Source organism: Zonotrichia albicollis, chromosome 3 (assembly GCF_047830755.1).
Source record: "Zonotrichia albicollis isolate bZonAlb1 chromosome 3, bZonAlb1.hap1, whole genome shotgun sequence".
Lineage (NCBI taxonomy): Eukaryota > Metazoa > Chordata > Aves > Passeriformes > Passerellidae > Zonotrichia > Zonotrichia albicollis.
In genome coordinates this window covers 18,232,910-18,250,035 of record NC_133821.1, presented here as the reverse complement: position 1 = coordinate 18,250,035, position 17,126 = coordinate 18,232,910, and the positions used below count along the sequence as shown (strand labels likewise).

Below are 17,126 nucleotides of genomic sequence, written 5' to 3'. Positions count from 1 at the left end.
ATTCTTATGCTAAGTCAAGGATTTTTCAGGTTCTTCCTGCCAGCTAGGGCTGCACAATAATTTGGAAGGGGACAAAGGCAGGACAACTGATCCCTAGAGGCTCAAGGGATATTCTTTTTCCTTATCATATGCTGAACAATAAAACTGGGGAGAGTTGGCTGCTGGTTTGCAGCCCACTGCTCTGGCACTCTTTGGGCAATGGTCAGCAGAGGGGGAGCAGCTGTATTGTTCATTACATGATTTATATATCTTTTACCATTATTTTCCCCTCCTTTTCTGCCCTGTTAAACTGTCTTCATGTGAATCTACAAGCTTTACTTTTTTTTTACAATTGTCTCTCCCATCCCACTGGGGAGGAAGTAAGGGAACATCTGTGTGGTGTTTACCTGTCTGCTGGGTTAAACCAAAGCAGTTTGGAAGAGGAGCACAATCTTAAAGCTCTGTGTCTGTGGAACAAATAACCCAAATAAAAGCTTTCCCAAAAGCATTTCCTGAAAGAAGCACAAGCTTGCTCAAAAAGTGGGAGAAAGGAGAACACCACAGGCTGCCTATACAAGCCTAAACTTGGTTTGTGTTTAACAGCTGAAAGAGAAGAGAGCTTTGAGCTCTGGTTCCTGTCCTCCCCATTCCTCCTGCAGAGTGAGCAAAGTGCAATGACCAAGTTTCTCATGGTGGAAGTGAATATTTTCAACGAGAACTTGGACACCATCTATGGAGCTTTGAGTCTCCTCCAAGCTGCAAGCTAAGCTGGGCTCAGTGTGCCTGAGGAGGGCCCAGCCATGCATTTCTCACAGGTGAAATGGCAGAAAGTCCCAGCCAAGCAGAGCAAGAGGAGGGAAAGGTGGTCTGTATGTGGCAGAGGACAGCTCTGTTTAAGGTGTCTGTACCCTCTTTCAAAGCATCAAGTGTTTAGCAGGAATAGGAGACCCAGACTCCACTCACTACAGTTTCTTCCCAAAATCTGGGAAAGATTCTCTGCATGTGGAGGCAAAAAAGAAACCAGTTTGGCTTAAGACCGAGCTTTTTCCCTGTTGGAGCCATCCCAGGAAGAGACAGGAGATGGTGCTCTAACAGCACCAGAGGAAGAACAATTACCATCACACCTCCAGCGGCTCAGTTACTATCAGAGTAAAAATACAAAAACCGCAGCCAAACAACCAAACCCAGGGAAAAACTAAACAGCCACTCAGCCACGGGGAAAATGTTTTCACTACCAAAGCTTCAAGTTTGCCATTCAACCTCATGTTTTAAACTTTGGAGTGTAGAAGCTGCACCTGCCAGGCAATAGCTGCCAGCTGCGCACTGTCAGTTCTCAGTGCAGCCAGCTACCATGGTCAGTGTTTGTCTTGGAATTAAAACACAATTTTGCCCTCGATCCCGTGTGGCATCTGGGTGTGCCCACCCTCCAGCTGGCCACTACTAGTGAGGAAACCACTCAAAAGAGGCTCATGGGCTGACAGAAGGATCAGGGCTTATGAAAACAAGGATGAGCTCTCTCCAGCTCAGGAGGGATCTCATGGTCCTAGAGCAGATGAACTCTGACCTCATGCATGAGGCTTGTGAAAACAAATGAGCAGATCATGCTTCCTGTTTGTCATCCATGTTTTAAGGGATAATTCAGCTTTCTACACATAAGTGTTTTCATATTGAGTACTCCCTCAAAACATTACATTTCATACCAGTTTGGAATAGGGACAGCTTTACCAAGGAGAAGATAAACAAAGCTCAGGACACTATTAATGCTACCTTTTAGCATTTACTCCCTTTTCAGATAAGAATGTCAGGCTGATAGATCAGCCATGTTCATGAAGAACCAGAGTGACAGAAAGATCACTCCTCTGATTCATATAGAAATAGACAGATTGCTATCTGTAAGAAACTAAATTGAAATTGCTTTTCCCTTATAGGCACTTTTCCCCAAATCTGAGAAGCCTTGTTACAACTTCAATGCTAAGAACTTTCAGATACCAAAAAGGTCATCTAAGCCAGATAAACTCAATGCCAAAATTTAAAGAGCTTAATAAACCATCTATCTACTTCCTAAAGCTGTTCACTGAGGAGAAGCTTTCTCTCCCTTTTCTTATTGCCAATGAATGTGATTACAGAGCATAAAGTGACATACCTGCATGATAAAGCCTTGCTGTTTCCCTGGAAGTTATCTCCTAGCTGCAGTGGAGCACAAACATGGTGTTATCTCTGCAGCAGCAGGCTCGGGACCCCATTGTGTCAGGTCCCTTTTGAAGACAGGAAGACAAAGACAACCCAACCCCACACCTCAATGAAATTACCTTGGGTGGAATAAAGGGTGTCTGATCCAAGGCTCCTTCCAGGGAAGAGAGCAGCGTTTTCCCCTTGGCTTCTCTGTGCTGAGTGGTTAAAGGGGGCAGAGGAAGAACAAAGCTCCAATCATTTCACCCCACATCTCTTTCCTCAGAGCCCTTCAGCCTCTGTAGATATGCACCCCTTTCACCTGGAGACAACACTGCGGCAGCAGGAGAGCCTGCTGGCAGTGCTCACCTCACTGGGACAATCACAGCCCCTCCATGGACTTTCCAGCTTATCAGTGCTCATTGTTTGCTCCAGTACACACCTAACTGCTCCCACACAAGGAGCCTTTCTCTCTGCATCCATACCTTCCCTGCATGGGACAGGAACCATGGGAGGGTTTTTATTCTTTGTACAGCACCCTCATTAGCCTCTGTCCTCCACCCATGCTGTAAGAAGGGAAATGAAAATCAAGCAAGATTTGAATGGATCACTTTCATATGTGATCCAGACTGCTTTTAGAAAGGGCAAATTCCTGGACAATATTGAAAATTCTGATGTAAAAGCCCTTATTACCTTTATGAGGTAAACTGACCCAAAATCTATGTTAACCCTCTGTCAGGGTACCTAGGATGCTGCTAACAGCCACAGAGGTGCTTTCCCACCACCCTCCCAACACACTGCCCAGAGGGCTTATTTTGAGCCAGGCACATTTGAAAATAGCCAGATGCAGCAAGCCCTGTGTTGTGTTGACCCCCTGATTGCTCCCCAGTGCTGGGAGACCATTGTGAAGGTACTGAGTAATTGTGGAGAGGTCCAGCCTGGCCAGAGGCAGCTTAAGGCACAGGCAGCAAGTGGTGCAGGGGTTTGCAGCCTGTGCACAACCCCTGTGCACTCCACCCTGCCTCCTAGTGTGTCATTCCAGCCCTCTGCAACTCTGGATGCTGGAATCCATAAAAATTTTCTCTGTATCATCAGGCCAGAGCAACCCTTTCTCTTGTGGAGAACATATCTTCCCAGCACAGCTCTACTCAAAATTTCAGTGGAGACATCCAGGTATGTGACACAGCTGCAGAAAACACCACCAGAAACTGGATGATGAAGGAATAAATACAGCAGGCAGCAATACAGGAAATGAAGCACAGATGTACATAGGAAAAACCAGGGGTTTAATGATAAATAAGCAGGTAAGAAAGATAATAAAGAACCATATATATATAGTAAAGAACCAGTAAGTGTTTGACATATTCAGATTCTGAAAATGACATATTCAGAAACTTTCCCACCTCAGATTCATAGTCTTCAATTAGATGGAATCTGTCGTGGGAGAAAAGTGTCAGCTTTAGAAGTTAAGGATCCATCCTTAGCATTAATCTGAAAGCAAAATTTGGGATCTCATTCTTGGTACCACTTGTTACAAGTTTTTCTGATCAGCTGTGAGGGACTGATAAATGTTAAGACTAAAATGTCTCAACCTTGTTTGAACTTTATTTTGAACTGTTGCTTAGAAATCTGTTTTATTAACCACCTTCATCACCATCTCCAGTTTTGACTGAAGAATGGATCTACATTTCCACTTCAGCCTTGATCTTCAGCACTGACTCCACTTCCAGTCCACTCCCAGGAGAGCTCACGCAACTGCCACATGGCTGCTTTGTCACTCCATGTCCTGAAGTTGCTTACAAATTTACAAGTCCGCTTTTAAAAAAAGCAACGTGTTTTGTCACTTTGGCTGTGAAGGATGAATCCAGTTTACAGTTTCCTTTCACTTTAAAACTCCAACCATTCTGTCATATAAATGCAGTTTGATGGAGAAATCTCACCACCTTCATGACAATCATCAAAAACCTGCAAAAGAAAGCCCTGTGTCAGCAGAGTAATTGCTTCCAGTTGGATGGTGCTTGCTGTGTGTAACATGTTTTCTTCTTTTTCCCAGTAGATCAGCATTAGTCTAACAGAGGCCAAAACCTAGGAAGTCTTATGGCAACTCTGAAGGAGAAGAGAAAAACAGATCCCACCACAAAGGGACATGTTGGCAGGTTTTACCTACAGGAAGGTAAAGGAAACTTGAGAGGAGAGACCAAAAGCCAGACAGAAATAATTTACCTTGGTATAAACACAGATCAGAAACACAATGACATGATTTGGAACAGGCTACACTTGACAGCATCTTCATATAGAGTCCAGTAAAGAGACAGGCTGGGAGTGGGGAACACCTGGCAGAGCAGATGTTCAGACCAAAACCAGGACCTGTTCCTCACAGGCAGCTTTGAAGCACAGCTGGCTCAGCCCTGAGCTTGCCCTGTGCCATGTGGGCCTGTGTTCAAGAGCTGCACGCATCACTAATGATACACAGAATTAATTACTCACAGGGCAGAGTCCACAGGGTGTCCTGACCAATCCAGTGGGCTGGATGAGAGGACTGACAGCTCTGTACAGCCTCATCTGCCCATCCACGCTGCCCACTGTCCCCTCCTTGGCAGCAATGATGGTCATCTCCACTTTGCCATCATAGATCAGAGTGTTCAAAATGGTCTCAATGTCTTCCATGGACAACTCTACCTAAGAAACAATTTGTGAAATAGATGTTAGGAAAGATGTGCCAGTGAGTCCTGAAAGGAGGAAAGGAGCAAACACGATGAGTACCAAATCCACAGAGTTCTAACCTAGCCCAGAAAAAGACACCAGTCCCACTGGGAACTTTATGGAGTTGTGCAGGTGCAAAAAGAAAAGGAATTCTAATACCTCCTACCTCCTTAGCATTTCTGATTTGCACTAGCCTTGGTCTTACCAAAAAGAACTTCCCTGTGCACCTGAGATGCCTCCATCAGCCCAGCACAATACAGTCCCAGTTTTGCAGGAAAACAATTGTGAAAGAAGAAAAAGACAAGACTGCTAAAGCTATACTTGTCAATATACCTAGTAATGGTGGGATATTTTTCCCCTTCTTTTTTCCCCTCCCCTAAAATTCCTTGAAGTGCATATGTAAACTTAAGAGAAATTATGAAATCTAAACCAGCTGAGACAGTTAACAAGGATGTGAATGCTAATTCTTTTACACATTTCTGAAAACCCATGTTTTCAAAAACACATTTTTGAAAACCCACAAGCTATCCTGGTATGCCAGGCAGTACCAATGACCCTCCCCAAAAAGCAATGAAGCCACAAAGCTCACCCCCACTACACAAGCTGTGGGGTGCTGAAACCCTTATGAGACCTGCAACAAGTTTGCAGTAGCCAGCTCCTAGAGCTCATCACGCACTGACAATTTGAACAGCAGTGAGATGAATCTGTTCTGACCTTACTGATGCCCAGCTCACAGATGTATTTCCACACCTCGTGGGATGAGGCAAACGAGCTGTTCCTCTGTATCATGGGGTTCTGCTTGCTGTCTCGAGCTGCCTCTGCCTGAGAAAAAGCAAAGTTTAGTCAGAGTCAGCACTCACTGCCATGAACCTCCTTTGTGGTTCAGTTTCAGGCAGACTCAAAAACAAAACTTGTTTTCAATTTCTGGGACATGTATAGCATTTAAAACCACTTAAACTGGTGTGTGTGAGACAATGCAGTGCACAATCAAATATAATTTTATAATAAATGATATAAAATTTACACTGTAATTCAGATTAATATGAAGGAATACCAGCATCTGGCATTTTCTTGACAAAAAAAAAAAAAAGGTTCTGCTGTACCTAGAGCCAATTAAAAATATATTGTAATAGAACAGACAAATGCTAGGATCTGCAGACATATTTAATGAACCAAGGACAATTTAGACTGGGGCAATTGTCTTCTAGGCAGAGCTACCTGACTGACTGCTGCCTTACACCCTCTCAGAAATGAGATGTTCTGCAAAAACCACAGTGATTTTTCCTAGATTTTTTGGTCCTGTGGTCTTTGCTGCCTGGTTTGTGTCTTAGTTTAAGACAATTATATGGGGTGGAGACTCCACAAAAATGCATAATCTCCTTCCACCAATAAGAGACAAAATGGAAGAAGTCAGAAGTGAAAAAATATCAAATAAAAGATAACAGACCCCGTGGTTCCAGAGGTCCACAAACAACAATCAGAGGGGGACAGGGACAAAACAAAATCTGGATAAACAATTTTTGGCCAAAAGGCTCCAATGCTGCCAAAAACACTGGAAAAAAATTCCTGACAATTTGCAGGTCTGCCCCTTCCTCAACAAACAAATGGCAGGCAGCTGCAAAATCATGGAGAGAGCCTCTGACTCCTCCTCAGCTGGAAAAGGTATTGCAAAATTCCCTCTGGAGCAGGTCTGGACTGCAAAATGCAGCTTCTTGGGTGTGAAAAATGCATATTTTAGACTGGCTTTTCGCAAATATTGAAATGAATATTATATATGTTATGTTAGAAAGTTATAATGTATTCATTTTCTTAAGTCGTGTAGTAAATATAGTTTTAGGTTATAACATAACGTTAAAATAGAAACTATGCTATGTAGGATACTTTTTTTAAAGAGAGGACTCGCACTGAGATAGTAGCCCCAGGACACCTAAATCTTTCAGAGAAAGAGAATTTATTGCTCTCTTATCAGGAGAAATGAACTTCTTCCCACCTTGCTCAGCCCTGAAGGCGCTGTCAGGATTCAGAGGAAGAAGCTGACACTGACCAGACAGAATCCTGTGTTTGAATGGAATTGATGCATCATGGATGAGGTGTATGAATGTGCAACAGGCTGTTGCTTTTAAGGGTTAATCCTCTGTTAACTGTGTCCTTTTCCAGGCTTATTTTGCCCAGAAAGAGGTACCCAGATTGTCCATAACTCTTTGTTTCTGTTGTCTCATATTGTCCTAAATCCTAATTGTCCAAATTATTATTACTCTAATTATATTGCTATTTTTATAACCATTTTATTCCTATTAAACTTTTAAAAATTTTAAATACAAGTAATTGGCATTTTTCACATCGGGTATGACTTGAAGACCTGCCCCACAGGCAATCCCCTCAGGCACCCAGGGAGAACAAAGGCATTTCCTTCATGTCCATTTCTGTTTTTATAGGGATCCTGCACCCCTCCCTTCCAGGATAAAACACACAAGTTCCCCTTTCCCGGGTTGCTGGGTCTTAGGAATACACAATTTTGGATCACCTAGGACAATTTGTCATTGGACATCAGAGATAAAAGGCTTCCCCTCTTGTCCAGGGTGTAAAAATATCCATCCTTAAATACAACACCATCACACCTACTGTGACAAAAATAATAGCCCAGTAGGGATTTGCCAATCTAGCTGCAGTAATGGCCAAGACCTATGGAAAACTTAAGCCTTGCCTGGCAACTGGCAGGTGACTTTGGCACTCACCTTGCTCTGCAGAAACTTAAAGCACTGCTGATTTAACACCTCCACAAACTCAGACTCGAAGTCCTGGTCGCTGTACCAGGCCCCTCCAGTGACGGAGCGGTCGGGCTGCAGGTTGTACAGCATGTAGACCTTCTTCTTGGATGCCTGGGGGAGGGAAAGGTTCAGCTCTCAACAACATTTCCCTTCCTTATGAAGGAAGGGACATATAAGCAGATAATCTGCAAAAGAATCTTATTACTCTTATTGTTTGACTCCCAGAGATAAAGAGATGATCAACCCATTTCGATTCCTAATCATTTTATAACAGACCAGATGAAGCCAGCATCTTTCACATGAACACAAAAAAGCTACTGCTTTGCTGTGCCCAACTTCTCTACCCCCATCTGCTTTAGCAGACCCAGTGAGAACCAGGTAACTGCAGACAGACAGCAAGAAGCTGACCTGTGGACCTCAGCTGATCTCTTGCACCTCAAACCTGAACACTGAAAGGCAGAGTCAAACACTGGTGCACAGTCAAATAGAAAACTCATTTTGCCTCCAGCTTTCTCTGTCCCCAGGCCCCTGTTAAAAGCATTCAAACCATGCAGCAGATGTTTGAAATTGTTTAAAAATGTCACAAAATACTCACTGCCACAGATTTAACTGCTTTGATTAATTTCTTGCTTTCCAAGTTTTTCAGTATCTTGTTGATCTCTGTTAAAGGTAGATTGCTTTTGTACCTAATGTCCCTGCTCCAAATACCTGTTCAAAAACAGAGAAGTGAACAGAAATAAATAGAAGAAACCATTTGTTTCCATGCATACCAGCCAAAAGTCACACCAGAACACTGCTTGGGTTGCTTCCCTGCCACTCCCAGCAAAAGGGAAGGAATGGACAGAAAGGACTGGGGGAAAGCAAGCAGGTATGGGGCATTAGATTTTATATTTTTATTGTCTGGGCAAGCATTTGTGACTTTGGACAGTTAGCAAACAGAGTCAGTACCATTCACAATGATAATTTAAATACCTTTGTTGCCTGCATCCTCTATGATTTGGTAAACCAGCTTCTCTTGATTGTCAGAACCTTTCATTTTACTGTCAAAACAAGACAGACAACAGGATTTTTTTAAAAGGTCCAAAATTCGAAAGAAGTTAGATTTCTTTTAAACAAGAATTGAAGTTCTATTTGTTTTAAACAAGAATTGTGTTCCCAACACACCTCCCCAGCAGACACAGTCTTACCTTGCATTTTGGGAATCTTTGATCCTGTACAGGAGACCTGCACTGCTCCTCAGAAGGTCCAGCTGCCCCTAGGAGAGATGGACACAATGCATTACTTACTTCCTTTCAAACTGCTTGTTTCAGAAGGTGTTTTAGAAGAATATTCTGAAATTCTAAAATAAAAACCTGGTTTCATGTCAACTAAATTGAGAAAAATCAAAACTAACATTTCTAACTGGAAACAATGACAGCCTTGAGGGTATTTTTTTCCCCTGACAAATTTCCACTTATCATCAGCTGTCAGAAATAACAAATAAATAAATAAATAAGTTATAAATAAATAAATAAGTTCCTGACCCTTTCCACAACATCTACACAATTCCTATTATTTCTCCTGATTTTGCCATGGCTGACAAGGGACATCCAGTTCTGGTACACTTTGCTCTCAGCTCCCACCAAAGCACTCATTTGCACAGAAACCCAGAAATCACAGTGGAGCTCTGGAACAATTCCAAGTTCCAACAGCAAAGTTCTGCTTTTTACTAAGTGGCCATCACTGGAAAGCTGCCAAATCTGATGGGCAGTGATTTTTAGAAGCAAATTACTGGCAAAGAGATTGTTCTGTTGTGCATGCTTGTGGCCAGGCAAAGTCCTTATTTCTTATTTTGAAGAGGAAAGCAACTGGACAAGCCTAATTAATTAACATTCACTCTCACTGCCAGCTGATCCTTTCCTGCAGTTACAGCCTTGTTTCTTACAGATTTGGCAGGTTCCTGTGTGCCTTCAGAGCAATCCACAAGCTTGGGATTTCATGGGGGGTTCAAAGAACACCCCCACCTATGAGAAAAGGGCTCACATCCCTTCTTTTCTCTACAGCTAATTAACTCTCCATCGCTAATGAACCTTGTGGTTAGGAATGTGCTGAGGAGGATGAGGAAGGTGGGCTGTCCCTACCATGGAGAGCAGCCTGTTGATGGCCACAGCTCTCTGCTGGGCTTCCATGTGAGGCATGTCATTCTGGATCACCTGGTCCGTGATGCCATGGGGGAACTGGTGGCACAGCTCAAGGATCCTGCAGGAGGAGAGAAGCAACTTTAAAACTCGTGTTCTGCTCCATCCAAACAGCACTGGAGTCAGGATGGGAGAGAGCGACAGGAGCAACTCGGGGTAAAAGTACCCATCAATTGCTTCTTCAGCTCGGTACCTGTGCACCATTTTCCTTTCCAAGACCAGAAAAACTCCGGGACAGCCGAAAGTGACCTGACCCAACCCTCAGTGCCCTCTAAGCACGAAACTCTCAGTGTCTCCAACCACCCTCTCCTTCAGCATCATTTTCCTCATTAACCCTCGTGCGTCGAACCACCTCCCTCAGGCCTTGAACGACGCGACCCCGCCACGCCTGCTGCCCCCGGCCCCAGAACCCTTCGTAGCCTCCACACAGCCACCCCGTGCCCGCCTGCGGGCGTCCGCAGCACCTGCTCTCGATGTCCATGGGATCCGGCACCTCGGGCTTCACCTTCACCTCCGCCATGGCGCGGCTTGCCCCGCCGCGGGGAGATGACGTCAGAAATGCGCGACGGAGAGGGCGGGCGGTGTCGGTTGCCTGGCAACGGCCAATGTGGGGCGGGAGCGGCGTCCTTGGAAACGGAGCGGGATCCAGAGGGATTGACCGGGATTGACCGGGATCGAGCGGGATCCAGAGGGTGAGCAGGGGCCGGAAAGCCGCGATGGAGCAGGGCAGGGTGTGGGGGCCGCGCCCTGGAGCGAACAGAGGTGCCGGCAGGGCCGTTCCCGTTCCAGGGATGCGATCCCAAAAGGCCGGAGGGAGCCTATGAGGTGTTAGTTGTTGGGTTTTTGGGTTTGGATTGAAAGCACTTGAGACAGTAATTTGTGTTCGGATTCAGGTGTTTATTATTTCTTATCAGTAAAAGTCTCATTACGGTGAGTTTGGCAGCTTTTTATTAGAAGGCACAAAGTGGCCAATTATTGTAGTGGTGATAATAGGGGTCCCAGAGAGAAGAGATGAGGATCTGACTCCATGTTTAGCAGGCTGGTTTATTATTTTATGATATATATTATATTAAAACTATACTAAAGGATTTCATCAGAAGGCTAGCAAGGAAAGGGAAAGAATAGAATGAATAACAAAATCCTGTGACTGACGAGAGAGAGACACCGCTGGGCTATGATTGGCCATTAATTAAAAACAACCACATGAGACCAATCACAGATGCACCTGTTGCATTCCACAGCAGCAGATAATTATTGTTTAGGTTTTGTTCCTGAAGCCTCTCAGCTTCTCAGGAGAAAAAATCCTAAGGAAAGTTTGTCACAGACATGTTTCGTGAAAAATCCTATCTCTTGTTACAAGATCTTTTAAGAATAACTATCCAATTAAGAGCTGACACCTAGATTATTTTCCTTCTTAACCTAATAACTTGTTATAAATGAATACTCCAATTAATAATTAAGGAAATTTATTAAATTATCAAATATAAATTTGGAAAAAGCCACAAGCGAGTTGACTCTGAGCCAGGCGATCAGTGTTGAGGAGACTCAGGATTTGGTCTCTATTGCACCAAAGTCCCTGTGGGTCTCTGAAATGTCATTTCAAAGAGATCTGTTTTATACAGTCCTTTGGGCTCTGGTAGGGGGCTCTTCTATAGCATATTTTAGCATATTATTGTAGTTTATCTTTTTTGCTGCTGTGTTTCCTGGAAGCAGTGGATAATTCCTGGAATCCTGTCAGGTGAACACTTCCTGGCATGAACTTCTGATGATGCCCATCAAATGCCTCCTGCTGGGGTCTTGTCAGACGAAAAAAATCCCTTGAAATGTACATCTTTGAAATAACCTTGGAGACAGTGTCCTCCTGGTGTTTGAATCTCCCATTCTTTATTTGTCCGACGCTGGCTTGGTACACAAGATGCTGTGATTTTAATTTCCTTTAGCACAAATTATTGTATAACATAAATCACATAACTGATCTTAAAGAGCCCACAATGTGGACTTTTTTGCCCAATTACAAAATGCCACCCAAACCCATGAAGAAGAAGAAGGAAGAAGAAACATGAAGAAGAAACCCAGGATGACATCCTGTGCCCTCCATCTTGCTTCTATCCACAACATACTAAAAATCTCAAAACCTAAATTTCTCACACAAGTGATACACCCACACTGCTCTCTATAATCTATTTCACACTTTTGTGGATTCTGGTCTATTCTGGAGTTTAGAAAACTTTCTCCATGAATGAGGGTCAAAGTCAGTGCTCCCCTGGGGGTCAGGGCACCCCAGAGCAGACAGAGACATTCCCTGTGCACTGGGTTTCCACAGGAGCCCGCTGTAGCTTTGGGATGCCAAGAGCTGCTGGGAACATCAGGGAAAGGCTGAACGCCCCCTCGGGTCAGGGACAGAGCTGATCCGCCCATGGTTGGTGGGTGGGGTCAGAGGATGGACCGGGCTGAGCTCAGTGGTGCCCAAAAATGGGGCAGGAGGCAACAGAGAGAATCTGGGGCACGGGAAGTTCCAGGCTTCCAGGGGAAAAGTTCACCCTCAGCCTGTAAAGGAGCACTGGGACAGATTGCCCTGAGAGGGTAGGGAGTGTCCCTGGGACACTGGAGGGTTGGTGACAGAACCAAATCCTTGTAGCCCAGATGTGTTTCCTGGCCCTGAGCATCAGTTCCCAAGATCTGGAGTGTATATTATATCTTTGTTTTGTAAAATGTCATCATATCCAAATGCATTTTTGCATTCTTGAATGACATGATGTGATAATGACTGTGTACATCAGGATAAATCAGGTTTGGCACCTGTTTCACGGATATATTCTGAATTCACATGATAACTGGCATAAGCTTAAGAAATAGCTGGTTTTCTTTAGTATTTTCCACTTATTCAGGTGGCCATAGTGGGATGAGGCTGGTTTCACATCTGACATGGTCAGGGTAGAGATTCCTGTCCCTTACTCCTTCCATGTGTCACTGACATGAGGTGCTGCAGCTGTTCTAGCTCAAACACACACAGTCACAGTCACAGCATGGTTTAAAGAATCCAGTGTTCTCTCTTCAAGAGAAACAAAGACAAGAAGTCATGCTGAAAGACTGTATTTCTCAGTGCATTCTTCTTTTTAGGAAAATGATTGCCTTTTTACTTTTCTGTTTTAAAGATCACTGCTGGGAAAAATGACAGCTGGCTCTGTCTCAGCTCCTCACATCTTCCCACTTCGAATCCCACCTCCTGGGAAAGCTCAGCGGGAAATAGACACAAATACTCTCATAGAAATAAAATCAGGTATGAACAAGGTTTTAACCCCACCTCAAACCTGTCCTTATGTGTCCATTTGAAATATTTGGCCTTTATACTTTTTTCACATTTAATCATGATTTTTGGAGTGTGCATTTAAGGAACTTATAAAATTGACCAGCAGATTTGATGCACCAAATATACTTGCATGTAATTTTATGCATCCAAACAATATTACTGACATAAAAGTTATATGTGTTAGCAGTCTTAATTGCTTCCAAGGCCAAACTTTTAAGCTGTTGCATTTGGCTTTGACTACAAAAACAGTTCCTGAAAGAATCATGTACCAGGCTCACTCCCAACAATTGTCATTACAATTTTTGAATTGTCACCTTTTGCTGTGGCAGAAAACACCCTTTCTTTCATTGGAATGGACAAGCTGCTGCAATGTTTGCATGCAAAATCATTTCACAGACACTTTGCTGTCAGAAATATTGCTTACAATGAAATTGCTTTTGTTGGGTAACTGAAATTTCATGGGAGAAACAGTTTTGATCCCAAACATCCAGTCACTTATGGACCTGATTATTTCCTTTATGTGAGAAAAATCAAGCACAGTAGTGAATACTTTGTTTTCCCAAGGTTCCCACAGTATGAGGAATTAATTTTTCTGTTTCTTTCAGATACACCTGAGGCCTCTATTTATTACACTTTAGATGGAAGTAAACCAGAAGTCAGTAGGAAACCTGGCTATGGGCCTTATAACACCTTGGAGTATAAGGGTCCTATCATGTTACCAGAGGGGAGAATAATGGTCAAAGCCCTGGCAGTTACAAAGTGAGTTACAAATCCTGTTTTGGTTTATTTTAGTTCTGTTTTAGCAAGGGACTGTGTTGTTTAAGCACTCCATACCCTGCAGGTGAGAGATGAGCCTTTCCCCAGGCAGTTTGCAATCTAAATGATCCTCATAAATAGCACTAACTTGGCTTTCTCAGGATAATTTTTATCCATTAGAATGGACATCCATGTTTTGTGTGGCTGGATAATCTCTTGGGTGTTACCTCCTGGACTCTGGGTGTCCACTGATGTCAGAGGCTGTGGTTGAGGAGCTGATGTACTGTCCTGAGAGCACCTCCTTTGGAATGTGACCATCAGAAACACCAGAGAAACCAGGCTGGTGTTTCTGGGGTCATCCAGTGGTTCTGTGGATTATTAGAAGCTGGTCTTCCCAGGAATTTGCTTCATTTCTCCCAAGGGATCACAGAATGCTGAACCTCACAGCTTAAGTACAATGTTGGGTAAATCAAAAATACAATACATGGAAAGAAAACTGAATTTTGCTGCACAACCAGTGAGTTTGTCCAAACTAACTTCATGCTTAGAGAGAGGACACATCAATTCTCTGTCTGTACTGTGTTACATTATCTTTTATTTCCAAGGGAGCAGGAACTTCCACTCCACTTGGAGATTTGTGTTTGCTGTTCCCTGTTAGCAGCACCTGCAGCCAGCCTGTGCTTGTGTCTGCACTGCAACACAACAAAATTATCTAACACACAGAACCTAGGCCTAGGTTTATTTTCTTGCCATCACTACCTGGATTAACATTTGTTTCCAGACTGTTTATACTAAGACATTTTCAGAGATTCACAATAATAACAATAAGTCATGCAAGACTGGTTTGGACATTTACAGCAATTTCAATCCACTGCTGTAATTTAACAGGCATTAAAGAATGGCAGTTGTTTTATCAAACAAATATTGCTCAAGATCCTACTGCAATGATGACTGGCAAGCTTGAAAGGGATGTTCCACCTAATAAACCACATCCATGAGAGATTTTCTTGTTGCAGCACACAGGTCTTAGGTTCTTAGCTTTGTGAATATTGATTTTCAGGGACTACAGAGAGAGTTCAATTGTGACAAAGGTGTTTGTGGTAGAGTACCAGCAACCAAACTTCCTTTTCCCTGTTGAAGATGATGACAAGAATTTCCTGAAAGATATGGCCATACAGGTAAGTTTTGGAAATTGTAACCGCTTGTATGAGTATAAAATGTTTTATATATTATATTATTTAGATATTAAGCTCTGACTGCCAGTTTTATTCACATATCTTATTTTCTCTTTTTGCCCATCTTTGCTGCTTTGATCCTTTTTGTAGTATTAAAATTAAGCTTTTAACATACTTGCATTGAAAATAAATACCTTAAGGATGTACTTTTAAATTTTTAACAACTATAGCAGGAGAGGATTAGAGCAAAAGCAAAAGTTTTGTTTGAAATTCAAATGGAATTACATTTTAGAATAAGGAAGGTGGAACATTTACTACAAAACCTAAGAAGAATAGACTGAATGTGGAAATCAAGCCTGCCTGGGATGAAACATCCCAAGACCTTCAAGGTACAGTATCACTTCATAAAACTGAGATAGCAGAAAATCGCATAGAGTTTTCCTCTTGTATAACTTGTAAAATGTGGGCAATTTCAAAACCCTCTCAGAAGACAGAACAATCTCTGGAAATTCTAGTTTGGATTGCTCAACACTGCAAATAGAGAACAAAATTTACCTTCCATACATTTCACATGACTTCTTAAAACATATTGAAATGTCATTCATTTCTCAGCAACACAACAAGGCCCTGTCTGTACTTCCCTTCGTGCCAGAAGATGCTGTTAAATTGATGGGATTGCAAATCCTTTACAGAATGTTACTGATGTTTGCTTGCAGTAAGATTCCAAAATAAATACACTGAACAGAAATGAAAGCTTCACCCAGATTTTCTCTGTAGATAAAGTCTCTTATTCCATGGCAACAGCAATGGGACTGTTTTAGAGCCAGTAATTGTATTAATGTTTACTCATTAATTTACTCTTAGGAGCTGGGGTTTTTTTAGCATGCAGGAAGGAAGAAAACTGTAAATAAATTAAAACACATAAGTCAGCTCAGTCAGAGAGGTGTGGGGTTTCTTCTAGTTTCATTTCCTGCAATTCCATGCAGCTTATTTGAACCCAAAATGTGAAGGCCAAATGTTTTTAATTATGCTAAAGCAGAGTATGTAACATTCCTGTTCAGATATATATTAACTGAAGCATGAAGTGGGTGACAGTGGAATAACAGGATTGTCATTTTAATCTTGGAAACAGACAGAAAGTCTTCTCACAGATCCCCTCAAGGGCCTCAGCTCCTTGCCAGTGGTTTGGGAGCCACAGAGCACAGAGAGGAATCCACCTCAGCACAGCAAATGGAGTCACTGCAGGTGAGCAAAGGGGTAAGCTGAAGAAAACTTTGCAAGATTGTCATCAGGACAGAGGTCTAAAAAAAAAAGGAGGTGAAGATTTGTGATCTCTCTCAGCTATTAATGCCTTTGCCTGGATTCTACAGTCCTGATTTAAATGGAATGGTAATGATGCACTAGAACAGGAATGCCCAAAGCAGGAAACAGTTGTCAGCATGGATAAAACCAGGCAAAGGAAATCAATACTGACTGCATTCCTACTAATTCTTTTCTAATAAATTCCTGAATCTGCAGTTAGCAAATATTTACTGCTGTTTGTTGGCAAGTTAATATTTAAAACTCAATATTCAGTAATGCTGTGGTGGAAGTACATATAGCAAGGCATTGATTTATTTTTACTGGAAGAAGCCATGGGTTCTTAATTCAGCTAATGGGGAATCAAGAATGGTAGATACTCTTCAAAGCCGTGCACTTCAGTGCAGTTTATTTCAAATTGCATCACTAGCTGATTTTTCTATCTTTCCATGCATTTTGCAAATATTTCTTTACTAAAGCATAAAGAATTGCCTGTATTTCAGTTTGCAAGTTCCTCTACAGTGACTGTCCAGAAAAGTTTAGTGAGCACACACATGTCAAGGATCCAGAGTGAAACAGATTTCCTTAAGTAAGTGGCTTCTCCTTTTAACATACTTGTCCTTTGGAAAATATCTCATCCTTCTGCAACTAAGCTGATAATCCTGTGGGCTTCTATAAAAATAAGGAAGGCAAAGACAGACATTGGGTCATAGCTGCAGAACATCATCTAGATAAGACTTTGAAAATTCTGTTTCTTAAATGTAGTTTTCAACTGTCAGTTATCAGCTGT

General features: G+C 42.5%; 2 protein-coding genes across 8 annotated transcripts in view; one reads left to right on the top strand and one right to left on the bottom strand.

Moving 5' to 3' along the window:
* Positions 1-3,413: 3,413 nt before the first annotated feature.
* Positions 3,414-10,387, bottom strand: POLR3F (RNA polymerase III subunit F). The gene is made up of 9 exons (XM_005488520.3): positions 10,261-10,387; positions 9,740-9,857; positions 8,807-8,874; positions 8,592-8,659; positions 8,215-8,327; positions 7,587-7,730; positions 5,566-5,673; positions 4,636-4,827; positions 3,414-4,113 (listed from the first exon to the last, which is right to left on the bottom strand). The coding sequence occupies exons 1-9, from the start codon at positions 10,314-10,316 to the stop codon at positions 4,036-4,038; spliced, it is 945 nt and encodes a 314-aa protein (XP_005488577.1). The 5' UTR covers positions 10,317-10,387; the 3' UTR covers positions 3,414-4,035.
* Positions 10,369-17,126, top strand: part of DZANK1 (double zinc ribbon and ankyrin repeat domains 1) — a 26,007-nt gene continuing 19,249 nt past the window's right edge. For 6 of the 7 annotated variants that reach the window (XR_003380718.2, XR_003380717.2, XR_012579422.1 and 3 more), the window contains exons 1-7: positions 10,369-10,488; positions 12,952-13,076; positions 13,712-13,865; positions 14,923-15,040; positions 15,330-15,426; positions 16,170-16,282; positions 16,840-16,925. Coding sequence is in view for 3 of the 7 variants with exons in the window: in XM_014268166.3 (XP_014123641.2) it covers positions 12,968-13,076; positions 13,712-13,865; positions 14,923-15,040; positions 15,330-15,426; positions 16,170-16,282; positions 16,840-16,925 (677 nt within the window). In the remaining 4 variants the exon portion in view is untranslated. The remainder of the gene's footprint in view (positions 10,489-12,951; positions 13,077-13,711; positions 13,866-14,922; positions 15,041-15,329; positions 15,427-16,169; positions 16,283-16,839; positions 16,926-17,126) is intronic. The other variant, XM_026794476.2, reaches the window with a different exon arrangement.